The sequence below is a fragment of the Bos mutus genome, chromosome 11 (genome assembly GCF_027580195.1).
Source record: "Bos mutus isolate GX-2022 chromosome 11, NWIPB_WYAK_1.1, whole genome shotgun sequence".
Classification (NCBI taxonomy): domain Eukaryota; kingdom Metazoa; phylum Chordata; class Mammalia; order Artiodactyla; family Bovidae; genus Bos; species Bos mutus.
Genome location: NC_091627.1, coordinates 43,825,422 through 43,841,809, shown reverse-complemented (window position 1 = coordinate 43,841,809; position 16,388 = coordinate 43,825,422). Strand labels below are relative to the sequence as shown.

The 16,388-nt window shown below is 38.1% G+C and overlaps 1 protein-coding gene across 3 annotated transcripts in view; it reads left to right on the top strand.

The window, feature by feature from the left end:
• Positions 1 to 16,388, top strand: part of AFTPH (aftiphilin) — a 74,630-nt gene that overhangs the window by 22,224 nt on the left and 36,018 nt on the right. For all 3 annotated transcript variants that reach the window (XR_011466035.1, XM_005891834.2, XM_005891835.2), the window contains exon 2: positions 12,008 to 13,961. Coding sequence is in view for 2 of the 3 variants with exons in the window: in XM_005891834.2 (XP_005891896.2) it covers positions 12,039 to 13,961 (1,923 nt within the window). In the remaining variant the exon portion in view is untranslated. The remainder of the gene's footprint in view (positions 1 to 12,007; positions 13,962 to 16,388) is intronic.

Here is a 16,388-nt window from a genome sequence, read left to right as displayed (position 1 = left end):
CAGTAGCAGTGTCATTTGTACTATTTAAGTCAGTAGCATACGTTCAGATACAGTTGTCTTTTCCCTTTTCTTACCACTAACCTTTCTGCTTGTGTTCTTCACCACAACCATCCACTTCCAACTCAGTCCCTATAAAAATGTGTTTGGGGTGAAGGGTCCTTGGTAAAGCTGGATTACGTCATCTGAAAGTGCTGTCTGGCCTTGAAAGTTGATGTATACATTGATTAAGCTGGGCTGGTGTCCTATAAAACAGGGATCCCCAATCCCCAGACCTTGGACCTGTTCCCTAACCAGTGTCAGTCCTTGCCTGCTGGGAACTGGGCTACACAGCAGGAGTAAAAGCAACAGGAGGTGGAAGCAAAAAGCAAAAGCAGGAGGTGAGCAACAGGTGAGTGGAAGCTTCATCTGCCGCTCCCCATCTCTCTCACATTACCTCCTGCACTATCCCCTTCCCCCACCGTGGAAAAACTGTCTTCCATGAAACCGGTCCCTGCTGCCAGAAAGTTTGGGGACCACTATTGTAAAAGATGGGGATTTCTCTTTGGTGAGTTTTTAGCTTATCCAGAAGGAACTCTCAATGGATGATTCTGGGATTCCCTAGAGGGCCTCTTAGAGACCCCACCATTACCACCAAATGTGTGCTCAAGGTTCTTTGGGGTAGAGGATACTTTGTGTGGATGATGAAGGACAGAGGTTTGGTGGAGGATTCTCTCTCTCAGAGAAGTATGCAGAATCATTCTAAGCACCTGCTTAGAAGCTTTTCCTCTTGTGGTCTTTTCTCTAACTTGGAAGTATCTACAGCCAGTATCCTTCAAGGTACTACTGGTGAGAACTTTTGGGTTACACTATCCTGTTCTATTTCAAAGCCTCTATCTTTTAACAGACTACTACCGGTCCTTTGAATTAGTTCAGAGGTTATGGTCTCAGTCCTTTAACCTTGGGCATTGTTTCATATTTTCTTGGGATTGGTTATAGAAATTAGAAATAAAGTCAACTTCCTGTATCTTTAATGTGGTTACTAATAGTTTTCTTAAATGATTTATTCTTTCAGTGACCTTTTAAGCTGTGTGATTCTGTTTTAAGTTTTTGACTGCACCATGTAGCATGTGGGATCTTAGTTCCTAATCAGTGATTGAACCCAACCTGCACCCCGACATTGGAAGCACAAAGTCCAAACCACTGGACCACCAAGGCAGTCCCTCAGTGACCTTTTAAAAGTCTATGCAGAGTAGTGTGAATGTTTGAGCCAAGTAAGCAAACATTGGCTTAGATCTTGTTAAGGCTAGATTGTGATTTGAGCCACAGACTTGGGTATAAGTTTAAATGTGATGATAGTTGATAACTTAGTGCACAGAATGTGCCGGGTACTTAAGGTCTGTTATCTAAAATCCTCATAACAGCATTGTAGAGTAGGGACTGCAAACTGAAGGCTCAGAGAGGGCAAACTCACATAGTTAGTAAACAGGGAAACCAGAACCTAAACCTGGTCTCTAACTCCAGATCCAAGATCTTGCCCTCATGCCATACTACCTCTTGAGATATATTATATCTATATAAATACAGCCTTATATTTATATCCCAGAATAAGGCAAGGTATTAATAAGCAAAAAAATTTTTTTCTAGAGTAGTATATTTTTAACTATGGTCATATAGTCATTCACTTGTAACATAACTGCTGTTAATCTAAGTATGTTGATTTTCTGAGAAACACTTTTTGACATATAGCATACACACAGCAAAGCACACAAACCGTAAGTGTACAACAGGATGAGTTTTTATAAAAGTATGTGCCAGTATAAATACTACCCAGTGGAGCGATAGTAACATTATCTCTGTTAGTGTCCAGCAGGCTCTTCAATGCTGCTCTTCAGTCAGTACTCTACCCCTCCCTATCAGTTCAGTTCAGTCGCTCAGTTGTGTCCGACTCTTTGCAACCCCATGGACCGCAGCACACCAGGCTGTCCATCACCGACTCCCAGAGCTTGCTCATACTCACGTCCATCAAGTCAGTAATGCCATCCAACCAGCTCATCCTCTGTTGTCCCCTTGTCCTCCTGCCTTCAGTCTTTCCCAGCATCAGATAACCACTATTCTGAATTACCATCATAGATCAGTTTTGTGTCTTTGGAACCGCAAAGAAATGGAATCATGCAATGTGTATTTTATATATATTTATCTGGTTTCTTTTATACATTATGTCTGTAATACTCATCTGTGTTGTTGCATATTAGTAATAATTCATTTCATTGCCATGTTTGCTTATACCGTGGTTTATTTTAACCATTCTGATGATGTACATTTAGGTTATTTTCAGTTAAGAATAAAGTTGTCAAGAACGGTCTTGTGCGTGTCTTTTAGCACATGTAAATACTCGCTTTTGTGGGATATAAACCTGGTATAGTTTTAGTAAGTACTTCTGAGCCGTTCTCCAAGCGGGCATACCAGTTTACACTCCCGCCATTAAAGAATGAAAATCCCAGTTGCTCCAGTCTTTGCCATCAGTGGCTATAGTTTAAATTGTTCTAATTTTAGCCATCCTAGTGGGGATGTTGTTGTGTCTTGTTGTGGTTTTAATGTGCATTTTCCTGATGACTTTTCATATGCTTATTCGCTTTTTGGACATCCTCCTTTGTGAAGTACTCTTTTGTCTAAATACTTTGGCCATTTTTCTTTTAGATCGTCTCATATCGATTTGTAGGAATTTTTTGCATATTCTGGGTGTGAGTTCTTTGACAGTTACATGTATTGCAAGTATCTTCCAGACAGTGGCTTGCCTTTTCATTCTCTTAATGTTCTCCTGATGGAAGTTTTTAACCTTGAGTCCAATTTATCAATTTACTCTTTTATGATTGCTGCTTTCTGTTGTTTAAAGCACCTTACCTTCCCTGAAGTCATGAAAATAATCTCTTAAATTACCTCCTAGAAGGTTGATTATTTTATCTCTCACATTTAGGCCTACACTCTGTATGGTACTAACTTTTGAGTAAGATATTAGGTAGAATCAAAGATTTTTCTCCCAGTTGATGATCTAGCACCATTTGTTGAAAGCCTATTCTTCCCCCCCCACCACTCTGCACTGGCATCTTGGTTTATCACATGGCCGTATAGCTTTAAACAAAGGCTTGGTATCTGGTTAGGTTAAGTCCTCCAACTTTGTGCTTCTTGAGAAACTATTTTTAAATGGGTTGATAGTCTTAAATGATATCAGCCCCATCCCTCTTTTCATTCCTTTGCCTTCCCAAGCCCATCTTGCCACTTGAGCCCAGAGCTTTCAGCCTGGAGACTCACCATCTTTTTTTTCCCAAGACCATTTCAGACTTGGCTAGAGCTCGTTAGGCAAATGTGGCTCTTCCTCTTGAGAGAGATGAATTCTGAATCACCTTCACTCATTGTACCCCTGTCTTCCTGGCTGCCACTCTGACACAGGGTTGCTCTGACTACCTTTAGGACTACCATGACTACTCAGTCATGAGAGCCTTGTGTAAACTGTGACTTCAGTCTTTCCTAGATATCCCCGTTACTTGTTTACTGTCCTCTAACAGATCTTGGAATCAGCAGACAAGAAAAAGGCAAGTTGAGCATACCCCCCCTTCCCTGCAAAACCCACATGCACACACCCACAAGTGCTTGTTCAGATTGTAAAGAAATTGGATAATAGATAGGACTCCTTGTGTGTGAAGTAAGTAGTTCATTAAGGATGAAGAAATATTTATTGAGGTGGTTGTGTGCCAGGCACAGTATTAATGTCAGCTCATCTATACTTCTGTTCAGTAGAAAGAACTACTTAAAAATCCATATTTTCCTGTGGTTAAAAAAAAATAGTAGATTTGTTTAAGTCAGACTTAATATTTAAATTCATTACACTTAAGCTAAAATGAACAAATATACTTCAGTTAACAAATTTTACTGAATTGGCTTGGGCACAGAAGAATTTCCTGGAAAATTTCAGACCTCCTCCACACTGACTGGTTGGCATTCTTAGCTGAGACCCAGGAGCAGTGGCTCTCTCAGGTTTCTGAAGGGTGAGGTGGACCAGAGCCAAGACCTGCTGACGTGAATGTGCAACCCGTGTTCTTCTCATCAATAGGTGACACAGTTTTGAGGAATGGGGAAACGTTCATAGTCCGGGGGTCTCATAAAGCCTGTTACACCTAAGGAGGAGAGAGAGAATACCTTGCTAAAGTGGGACAAGAAGAAAAACTACTTTCTGTTGTTGGTTACAAAGTTCCTGATTCAGATCTTTGTATTTGCCTTAACATCCCAGTTTGAAGTAAGCCTGAAAACAATAAAATGTTTCATTTTTCAAACAACAGAAAAGGCAGTAGATTAACCATGAACAGATTCTACTTAAACATCACAGATGGTCCTTTACAAATAAAATGTTATAAGAATGTAAAATGATACAGCACTCTGAAAAATAGTTTGGCAGTTTTTTACCAAACTAAACATGCGCTAACATAAGATCCAGTGATCCTGTGCTTGCTCAGTTATCCCAGAGAAATAAGAACCTGTGTTCACACAGAAACCTATATGTAAATATCTTTAGCATCTTTATTATAAATACTATTTAAATACACAGTGTATGTATTATTAATGAGTTGGTGATGGACAGGGAAGCCTGGCATGCTGCAGTCCATGTGGTCGCAAAGAGTCAGACATGACTGAGCGACTGAACTGAACCCACTCCAGTATGCATCTACTCAGGCAGTCCTTACCACAACCCCAAGGGACTCTCAAGAGTCTTCAACACCATAGTTCAAGAGCATTAATTTTTCGGCGCTCAGCTTTCTTCACAGTCCAACTCTCACATCCATACATTACCACTGGAAAAACCATAGCTTTGACTAGACGGACCTTTGTCGGCAAAGTAATGTCTCTGCTTTTTAATATGCTGTCTAGGTTGGTCATAACTTTTCTTCCAAGGAGTAAGCGTCTTTTAATTTCATGGCTGTCATCACCATCTGCAGTGATTTTTGGAGCCCAAGAAAATAAAGTCTGTCACTGTTTCCATTGTTTCCCCATCTATTTGCCATGAAGTGATGGGACCGGATGCCATGATTTTAGTTTTCTGAATGTTGAGTTTTAAGCCAGCTTTTTCACTCTCCTCTTTCACTTTCATCAAGAGGCTGTTTAGCTCTTCTTCACTTTCTGCCATAAGGGTGGTATCATCTGCATATCTAAGGTTATTGATATTTCTCCCTGCAGTCTTGATTCCAGATTGTGTTTCATCCAGCCCCGGACCTTAAGTGCATTATACTGAATGAAAAAAGTCAACCACAAAAGGTTACATGCTGTATGATTCTATTTACCTAATACTTTTCATAAAATTAAAGGAGATGTAGAATAGCTTAGTGGTTGCCCAGGGACAGTGTATTAAAAAGCAGAGACATCACTTTGCCATCAAAGGTCCATATATCAAAGCTATGGTTTTTCCAGTAGTCATGTATGAATGTGAGAGTTGGACTGTAAAGAAGGCTGAGTGACAAAAAATTGATGCTTTTGAACTGTGGTGCTGGAGAAGACTCTTGAAACTCCCTTGGACAGCAAGGAGATCAAACTAGTCAATCCTAAAGGAAATCAGCCCAGAATATTCATTGGAAGGACTGATGCTGAAGCTGAACTTCCAACACTTTGGCCACCTGATGCAAAGAGCCAACTCATTGGAAGAGATCCTGATGGTGAGAAAAATTGAGGACAGGAGGAAAAGGGGGATGAAATGGTTGGATGACATCACTGACTCAATGGACATGAGTTTGAACAAACTCCAGGATATAGTGAAGGACAGGGAAGCTTGGCGTGCTGCAGTCCATGGGGTCGCAAAGAGCTGGACACAACTGAGCAACTGAACAACCTCAACAGGGACAGGAATGGGTTGGAAGAGTGGGGGCAGGTCTGTATCTTGATACTGGTGGTTACATAGATCTGTACATGGCGTAAAATTGAACTGTCAGATCAGATCATTCGCTCAGTCGTGTCCGACTCTTTGCGATGCCATGAATCGCAGCACGCCAGGCCTCCCTGTCCATCACCAACTCCCGGAGTTCACTCAGACTCACGTCCATCGAGTCAGTGATGCCATCCAGCCATCTCATCCTCTGTCGTCCCCTTCTCCTCTTGCCCCCAATCCCTCCCAACATCAGAGTCTTTTCCAATGAGTCAACTCTTCACATGAGGTGGCCAAAGTACTGGAGTTTCAGCTTTAGCATCATTCCTTCCAAAGAAATCCCAGGGCTGATCTCCTTCAGAATGGACTGGTTGAATCTCCTTGCAGTCCAAGGGACTCTCAAGAGTCTTCTCCAACACCACAGTTCAAAAGCATCAATTCTTCGGTGCTCAGCCTTCTTCACAGTCACAAACACAAAAGAATGCAAGTTTTTTTTTTTTTTTTTAATGGTGAAAACAGAATAAAGGTCTGTAGTTCAGTTGATGGTAATACCAGTGTTTCCAGTTTTGCTATTATGCTAGAACTATCTGAGATGTCACCATTAGAAGGAGCTGGGTGAAGGGTGCACAGGATTTTACCGTTTTTGCAACTTCGTTCATCTATTATTCTTTCAAAGTAAAACGTTTTAAAAAATAAGATATGTTATACACGCACATTCATGGAAGCATGATTCACAGTAGCCAAAATGTGGAACCAACCCATCTGTCTATCAGCAGATGATAGTATCACATACAATAGGATTGTATTCAACCTTAAAAAGAATGCAATTCTGACACATGCTGCAATATGTATAAACCTTGAGGACATCATGGAAAGTGAAGTAAACCAGTTACAGAAGAACAAATACTGCATGATTCTTCTTACAGGAGGCACCTAGAGTAGTCAAAATTCCTAGAGACAGACAGTGGAATGGTGGCTGCAGGAGCTAGGGGGTGGGGATGGAGAATGGGGAGTTGTCATTTAGTAAGTACAAAGGCACTTTGATGTTTTGGAGGATAAAAAAGTTCCAGAGATTGATGCTGGTGATGGTTGTACAACAGTGTCAATACACTTAAAGCCACTGAACCATACACTTAAAAGTAGTTTAAATTTGGTAAATTTTATGCATATCTGCTGTAATTTTTAATAAAGCATTATTATTGTGTAAGTAACACATTTTATTATAAAATAGGTATATTTAAATGCAGGCATAAATCTCCTGGGATGCTTTTAACTTTTTTCATTTTTCATCTTGCAGTAATCAGAAACTTATAAAAAGTTGCGGGTTTAGTACAAATAAGATTTTTTTTTTTTCCCAGAACAGTTTGAGACTGTTGCCCCATCTCTTCCAAATATTTCAGTGTGTATACTGAGGACTTCTCTTACATAACCACAACACTACCATCAAAATCAAGAAAGCATCAGTGCATTGCTGCTACTCCTTGGGCTCTGTTCAAGTCTCACAGTCATCCAATAATGACCTATATAGAAAGGGGAGCCAGTTGAGAATCAAGTGTAGTATTTACTTGCCACAGCTCTTTTAGTCAACTTCAATCTGGAACAGTTCCAATTTTTCTGTTACTTTCATGGCATTGATACTTTTGAAGATTATTATAGACCAGTTGTTTTATAGATTATCTCTCAATTTGAATTTGTCTGAAGTTTCATCATGAATCGAGTCAGACTGTGTATTTTTTGGCAGGGATTCCAGAAAGGAGTCTGTGTCCTCATTGCATCTTATCAGGTGGTGGATGCATGATTTCTGTATTTCTGCTTCTAATGATACTGACTTTGATCACTTAATTTAAGTGTCAGTCTTCACCAAGGGAAAGTTACCCTTGTTCCCTTTGTAATTAAGTATGTTGTGGGGAGGTATTTTGAAGCTGTGCAATATCTTGTTCCTAATCAAACTTTCAATTTATTTATTTACATGTTTATATCCATGAGGGCTGATAGTTTATTATTTTATTCAGTGACTTATAATCCATCATCATCTTTATTTTGATCCTGAAGTTGTCCCTGATTTAAACAGTAGTAATCCCTTCAAGCTGGTTTTTGTGTCCTTTTGACATGTCTGCATCATTATGATTGCTTTTAAATTTAAAAAAGGAATTATATTAAAAAGATTCAGAAGGATCCTATTTTAATGATATGGCATAATTTGCTTAAGTAATCCCTCTGGAGCGTTTTGTTTAACGAAAAAAAAAAAATAGAGTTCACATAGTATAGCCAAATTGCCTTCTGTATGTGTGTGCAAGTGTCCCTTTCTCCACACTTTAACAATTGGAGAATATTTTTAAACACTAGGAACTTCATAATTATAGGGAAACTGTTAGAGGCCAAATGACCTTGTACACCCAGCATTAGAAGGAGTTATCAGGAAGCTCAACAAGGGAAGAAAATAGAATTTATGTGTATCTTTTACTGTGTGTATGATTTTCTCTTTAAATCGTCAGGGAAAAAAAAGTATCTTGGAACTAAAGCAGTTATTTCCTTCTTCATAATGCTGATTCTGTAAGGTACACAATTTAAAGTAGATACATTACAATGGGATCTTTTTTCTTCTGGCTTGCTTATTTTTCTCAGCACTGACCAGTCATTAACCTAAAGATCTTTTTGTATTCTGAAGCCATTTTCTGCTAACCAGCTATAACTCAGTAAAGTTGCTTATCAGTGAGCCTCATTTTCCTCCTCTCTGAATCAAATTATGTGGTTTATAAGGCACCTTCTCTCTAAAACTGGAAGATCTTAAGAAATTTTATCCTGAGAGTTGAAAGAATTTATTGTTGTTATCTTGCAAAACTGGTTAAATTTTGTAGTAAACAATTTCCTCTTGTGTCTAACTTGACAACTGTGAGGATCAATTTATTGTTTATGGGCTGTTTTATTCTAGGACTTTGATATTAATCTTCCCTTTCCTTTTACTGATAAGTCTGTCTTGTGACACTTTTGACTGTTTAGTACAGAGGAAAATAATAACTCATACACAGATTCCATTTAAGAATTGAATGTGTAAAAAAAAAAAAAGGAGATATCATGAACTAACAGGCCTGGGAAGAATTATTCAAGAAATGTGACTGTGATAATTGCTAGTTACAAAAAAATTCACTTAGACCTTTGCTTTAGACCATATGCCAAAATAAATTGTAAATTTATTAAATGTAAAAAAAAAACCCTGTAAAATAGAAGAAAATAAAAGTGAATATTTATTAAATTTAAAATTTAAGCCTTTATGACAGCAAAATAATGAAGAAAACTACTAATGGAAAATCAATTTGACCCCTTAAAAGTTAACTTGGGAAGACAGTTTGGCTTATAACATTAATTACACACTTACCATGTGACCCAGCCTTTGCACTCCTGAGTATTCATCTTAAAGAAATGAGGACTCATGTTCACATAACAATCTGTACACAAATGTTCATAGCAGCTTTACTCGTAGTTGTAAAAATACTGAAAATAACCTAGATGTCTTACATGGAGTAAATGGAAAAACAAACTGTGGTGACATCTGTATAGTGGAATCAGTTCATTTCACTTGCTCGGTTGCGTCTGACTCTTTGTGACCCCATGAATTGCAGCATGCCAGGCCTCCCTGTCCATCACCAACTCCCGGAGTTTACTCAAACTCAGGTCCATCGAGTTGGTGATGCCATCCAGCCATCTCATCCTCTGTCGTCCCGTTCTCCTCCTGCCCCCAATCCCTCCCATCATCAGGGTCTTTTCCAGTGAGTCAACTCTCGCATGAGGTGGCTAAAGTATTGAGGTTTCAGCTTTAACATCATTCCTTCCAATGAACACCCAGGACTGATCTCCTTCAGAATGGACTGGTTGGATCTCCTTGCAGTCCAAGGGACTCTCAAGAGTCTTCTCCAACACCACACTTCAAAAGCATCAATTCTTCGGCACTCAGCTTTCTTCACAGTCCAACTCACATCCATACATGACCACTGGAAAAACCATAGCCTTGACTAGACGGACCTTTGTTGGCAAAGTAATGTCTCTGCTTTTGAATATGCTATCTAGGTTGGTCATAACTTTCCTTCCAAGGAGTAAGTGTCTTTTAATTTCATGGCTGCAGTCACTGTCTGCAGTGATTTTGGAGCCCAAAAAAATAAAGTCTGACACTGTTTCCCCATCTATTTACCATGAAGTGATGGGACCAGATGCCATGATCTTCGTTTTCTGAATGTTGAGCTTTAAGCCAACTTTTTCACTCTCCTCTTTCACTTTCATCAAGAGGCTGTTTAGTTCCTCTTCACTTTCTGCTATAAGGGTGGTGTCATCTGCATATCTGAGGTTATTGATATTTCTCCCGGCAATCTTGATTCCACCTTGTACTTCTTCCAGCCCAGCGTTTCTCATGATGTACTCTGCATTTAAGTTAAATAGTGGAATGCTACTTAGCAATAAAAAGGAATGAACTGTGGACACATACAACAACATGGATGGATCTTGAGGGCATTAAGGGGAGTGAAAAAGCCAACTTCACAGGGTTACATATTACATAATTCCATTTAGATAACACTCTTGACATAGCAAAATTATAATGATGGAGAACAGATTAGTAGTTTCCAACAGTTTGGGTTTATGGAAGGGCATGACTATTTAGGGATTACACAAAGGACTTTATACTGATATTATTGAACTATTTTTGCAACAGTTCTAACCCCAATTATAGTGACAGTGAAATCTAATCTGCATGTATAATCAGTTTCATAAAACTGCGCAGACACCCTAAGAGAGGAAAAGTGATGAAATCTAAACAAGGTCTGTAGCTGATTTAATAGGTTATACGGATGTCGGTTTCAGGATTTGATCGTGTACTGTTGTTTACCGTATTCTTACTGAGGGAAACTGGGTGAGAGCATATGTGAGAACTCTGTACTATTTTTACAACTTCTTGTGAGTCCTAAGCAATTTCAAAATGGAAAGTTATAAAAAATTAAACTATGGTATATTCAGGTAATGGAATATTATTCAATAGTTTAAGAAAATAAATTTTTCAAGCCATGAAAAGACATGGAGGAAGAACCTTCAATACATATTACTAGGTGAAAGAAGCCAATCATACAGTATATACAAGCTACATACTCTATAAGTCTAATTAAATAACATTCTAGTAAAAGCAGAACTATGGAGACAGTAAGAAAATCAGTGGTTGCCAGGGTAGGGGAGAGGGACAGATGAATAGAGGAGGTGGAACACAGGATTTGAGGGACAGTGAAACTATTCTGTGTAATACTGTACTGGTAGATGCATATCTTTATGTATTTGTCCAAACTCAGAATGTATAGCACCAAGAATGAACCCTAATATGAACTATGGACTTTGGGTAATAATGATGCGTCAGTGTAGGTTCATCAGTTGTAACAGATTTACCACTTTGGTAGAAGATGTTCATAACAGAGGAGACTGTGCAAATTAATGGGAGTAGGATCCGTATGGGAAGTTTCTATATCTTCTGCTCAATTCTGTTGTGAACCTGAAGCTTCTCTGAAAAAATAAAGTCTTTAAAATCAGAAAAAATTAACTTGAGTCAGAAATAAACATTGAAAAGCAAATTGAGGAAAATATTTGCAGTCATTATGAGAGACAGAATTTTCATTTTATTTATAAAGAATTCCTACAAATCCACAAGGCAAGCCCTGAATCCCCAGTGAACTAGAAGGAGAGTCTAAGAGAACAAGCAAGTGCCCCAAGAGAGACTCTTATAGATGTACTTTTGTAAGTGTTTATTTGAAATTTTCTGGAATCCTCAGATTCAGTAATATGCTACCAATGCCCTTGGAAACATACAGTGTAAAAGCTGTTTTGTTTTGGTTTTTTTGCCATTATATTATAGCTGTGTAATCTTACCTAAGATAAAAATAGTTGTTTTTTTTTAGGTTTTTTAAAAATTTTTAAATTTTGAAAATTCAATTTTTAATTGAAGGATAATTGCTTTACAGAAAAATAGTTTAAAAAATAAAAAGCAGAGCACTGTAAATTTACACTGTTTTGAAGTTTCTTTGAGAGAATTCTGAATGACTTTGTTGTATGTAATCTGTTCCCTAAAAAGAAATCTTTTTTTTTTTTTTCCAGGTATAAATTAAGTATTGAAAGCAATTGAACAATGGAGCCAGACATCATTCGAATGTACTCTTCGTCCCCACCACCACTAGACAACGGAGCTGAGGATGATGATGACGATGAATTTGGGGAATTTGGTGGGTTTTCTGAAGTTAGCCCGTCTGGTGTAGGGTTTGTTGATTTTGATACACCAGATTACACTCGTCCCAAGGAAGAGTTTGTACCTTCAAACCATTTTATGCCAATTCATGATTTCTCAGAAAATGTAGATAGCCTTACAAGCTTTAAGTCCATTAAAAATAGTAACGATAAAGACATCACTGCTGAACTTTCTTCTCCTGTGAAAGGACAGTCTGATGTTTTACTTTCTACCACCAGCAAAGAAATAATTTCATCTAAAACTTTAGATACTTCCATTGATGGCATAGAAAGTCCACGAGATAAAGAAGTGGAGCAGAGACAGAATGTTGGAACACCTGAAAGTTTCTCTCCAGGAGATTTTAGAACTGACCTGAATGTTGTTCATCAGAACAAGCAGTTAGAGAGCTGCAATGGTGAAAAGCCGCCTTGTCTGGAGATTCTAACAAATGGGTTTGCAGTGTTGGAAACTGTAAATCCTCAGGGAACAGATGATCTGGACGCTGCAGCTGATTCAAAAGGACGAAAGCCTCTTAGCACTTATAGTACTGAGTATAATTTAGACTATGCACCTAGTCCTGCTGAGGAATTTGCAGATTTTGCCACATTTTCCAGAAAAGAAAGGATACAACTAGAAGAAATAGAATGTGCAGTTTTAAATGATGAGGCACTAACCATTCAGGAAAACAAAATTAATAGAGTCAATGAACTGAATTCTATAAAAGAAGTGTCTTTGGATAGAAGCTGTGATGATAAAGGAGACACTGCTAGAAAGGATCAGGTTTGTGTTTCAAAAATAAGCGTAACGAGTGACAGGGGTTTCAGCAGGGGAAAGCAAGGCCTTCCCACATTGCAACAAGATGAATTTTTCAATTCAAGTGTTCAGTCAGAGGCTTGGAGTTTGGCAGACCCAGCTGAAAATTCAGAAGCCAGTAGGAGAGAACAATGTAAAATTGAGGAAAATCTTGATATATTCACTTCTAAATGTTCTGATCTGTGCATGGTTTCTACTAAAACTTTGGATGCAGATGATGAAGTTGGTTCTTCCAAAGAAGAAATTAGAGGGTTTACTGACTCCCAGAGCCTCAGCTTTGATCCTACAGAAGAAAATGTTTTAGATGATTCTGTGAGTGTAAAAAATGGTGATAGTAGTAATGACTTTGTGACTTGCAACGATACCATTGAGGATGATTTTGGTGACTTTGGCACAGCCAGTGGCACAACTCCACCTTTTGTTACTGCTGGTACACAAGACTCAATGAGTGATGTCACTTTTGAAGAGTCCTCAGAGCACTTTCCACATTTGAGTGAACCAGGTGATGACTTTGGAGAATTCGGGGAATCAAATACTGTCTCTTGCCAAGAGGAAATTATATTTACTGAGTCAGACCTAAAACAGACTTCTGATAGTTTATCAGAGGGATGCAGTTTGGCAAGAAAACCTACTGGGACAGGCACTGAACCTATTTCAAAACTGGAAATTGGGCAAGAAGGTGAGTTTGGAGACTTTGATTCTGTGCCAAATATTCAAGATGACTGCAGTGCTTTTCAAGACTCAGATGATTTTGCGGACTTCAGTTCAGCTGGTCCTAGCCAGGTTGTAGATTGGAATGCTTTTGAGGATGAACAGAAAGATAGCTGTTCCTGGGCTGCTTTTGGAGACCAGCAAGCCACTGAATCTCATCATCGAAAGGAAGCCTGGCAGTCACATAGGACAGATGGAGAGATTGATACTCCGGGAACCCCCAAAGTGCACAGTGTCTCCTTAGCAGCTTCCAAAGGAGCAGTTGCTGGTGGTCATTTACACGAAACAACCACTTCAGTTCAGGTATTTACTGATTTTTCTCTGTTTTGTATAACAATGCTGTGGAGGTCTCTAATTCAGCTTTTCAAAGAGCATTTTGTAATTGGGTACCTGTTAAAGGAGTCTCTTTATGATACATAATGTTTGCCAGATTTGTAGATTAGTTACATGTTTCACAATCACTTGATTAAAGAGACATTCCTATAATAATGCTTGGTAAGATTTTTCTTTATCTGTTTCTTTAATATTTATAGAAATTCATCAACTTAGTTTTTTGGTAGATATAAATACCACTTATGTAAAAATTCATTAATTAGCTAATGAACTATTCCACCAAATCCTTCAGTTTCTACCTTATGAGTGATTTTACAAGGTTAAACTAAGATTTAAGCTTCAGAAAATAATCTCTTAATTTTGTCTAGGACAAATTTTGATTGTAGACAAGAGCAAGCAGAATTTGAAACCTCAGTCTGTGCTGAAGGCTATAGGGACTTGAAGGTTAGAAAAAGGATTTGAAAAAAGCAGATTTGGGCCTCAGAGTTTAATAGCTAATAAAAGACCTGGGATGAGGCTGTGAGATAAATTAAGGGTTAGACATAGAACAAGAGGGCTTCCCTGGTTGCTCAGATGGTAAAGAATCTATCTGCAATGCAGGAGACCGGTGTTGGATCCCTGGGTTGGGAAGATTCCCTGGAGAAGGGAATGGCAACCCACTCCAGTATTCTTGCCTGGGAAATCCCATGGACAGAGGTGCCTAGTGGGCTACAGTCTATGGGGTCGCAAAGAGTAGGACACAATTGAGGGTTAGACCTAGGACAGGAAACAGCCATACCTTGACTTAATGTGACTGTTTATTTGCTTAAAATTTCTTGCAAATGTGTGTTTATGTTTACTTTTCTTAGGAATTAGCCTTGTCAGGGAGAATATTTGTACCCCTTAGCCCTTGTCCTTTATCTTTTTCTGGTCCAGAATTTCATAGAAGATTCATTAAGGTTTATTTTGACCTAAAGTAGCCCCTAAAGTAGAGGTGCAGTATGTTATTCAGATTGTTCCGCAGTCCTGAGTTGTACCCTGTGCTACATTTAACCTTTCCTCAACCCTAGGAGTGTAGAAGAGAGCATTTCCTTGAAAATCACTGCTTTTTATTGATACATGTATTATTACCAAGTATTAACTTGGTCCACAGGCCTATTTTAAAGATACTGAGAATCAGAATCAACAAATTCTTCAGTTATCTTTTGCTAAGCAAACCATTTTCAATTGAAAATATTTCCGAAGTCTGGTTAATTGAAATGGTTATACATCATTGCTTTGATATCTCTAATACATTAAGATTTTATAGAAATTATGGTACCACCCATTGGAGTGCACAACGGATCACTTTTCATTTGACATTGAGTGTCTGAATAGCTTAATTTGCTAATTCTGTTATTACATGGTTTGGCTAATATGTATTATTCTTGTTGAGTAATTCATTATTGAATTCATTATTGAGGCAGAAGCTTACAATTTTAAACAAAGAGTGAATTAATTATATAACGCAAAGCAAAGACTATTGGTTTTTGACCTAATCCTTTCCCTGTTTACTTTCATCTTACTAGAGTATAGGGTGACACTGGTATTGGATGGTCTTTAATTTATAACCTTAGAACTTTAAACATTGTCATTATATAATGAATTTTTAAAGTATAACCACTTAAAAAAGGATTTTTTTTTTGCAACCTATGAACTGATTATTTATGTATAATTTGATAACTAGATATACTAGGAGGAAATAAAGTACATGGGCTTTATGGAATCTTACAGATCTGAGTTCGAATTTTGACTCAGTGTCGTATAGCATTATGATTTTGGACAAACTACTTCTGAACTCAGTTGTCTATAAAAAGTAGATAATATCTGTTGCAGCAGACTTTTGTGAAGATAAAAGGACAGTAAATCTTTTAATGAGTGAAAAAAATACACTGAAAAATAAGAATCTTGTAGTATGGTTCTGTTTTGTAAAAATAAAACACAAATGGTATAGATATAGCAGGATGCATTGACTTCCTGAGATTTGTCTGGTTCCATCCTCAAGCTTTTCTTTTTGCTGAATGGGTTATGCAAAATGAGCAAAACTTGGAGATGGATGTTATAAAGGAGAAACTGCTGGAAGTGGGGCTAGAAGAGGAATTTGGAAAGGAATTGAGTTGGGGAGATGGAAAGTGACTTTCATCCTTATCCTGCTATTGTGAAGGAGGCCTGTGACCTGTAATTTCTTCCTTTTTCAGAATCTGCTGAAATGCACATTAATCTAGTTCTCTTAGAGAGGAATAGATTTACTAATATTTATCCTAAAATCTTTATCCTAGCTGCTACCATGTAATGGGGGACAGTGCAGAAATCCTCACATATTAATGTAAACATTGGGTTTTTTTTTTTAATTGTAAGTTGTAAAACTTTGATTGTAGA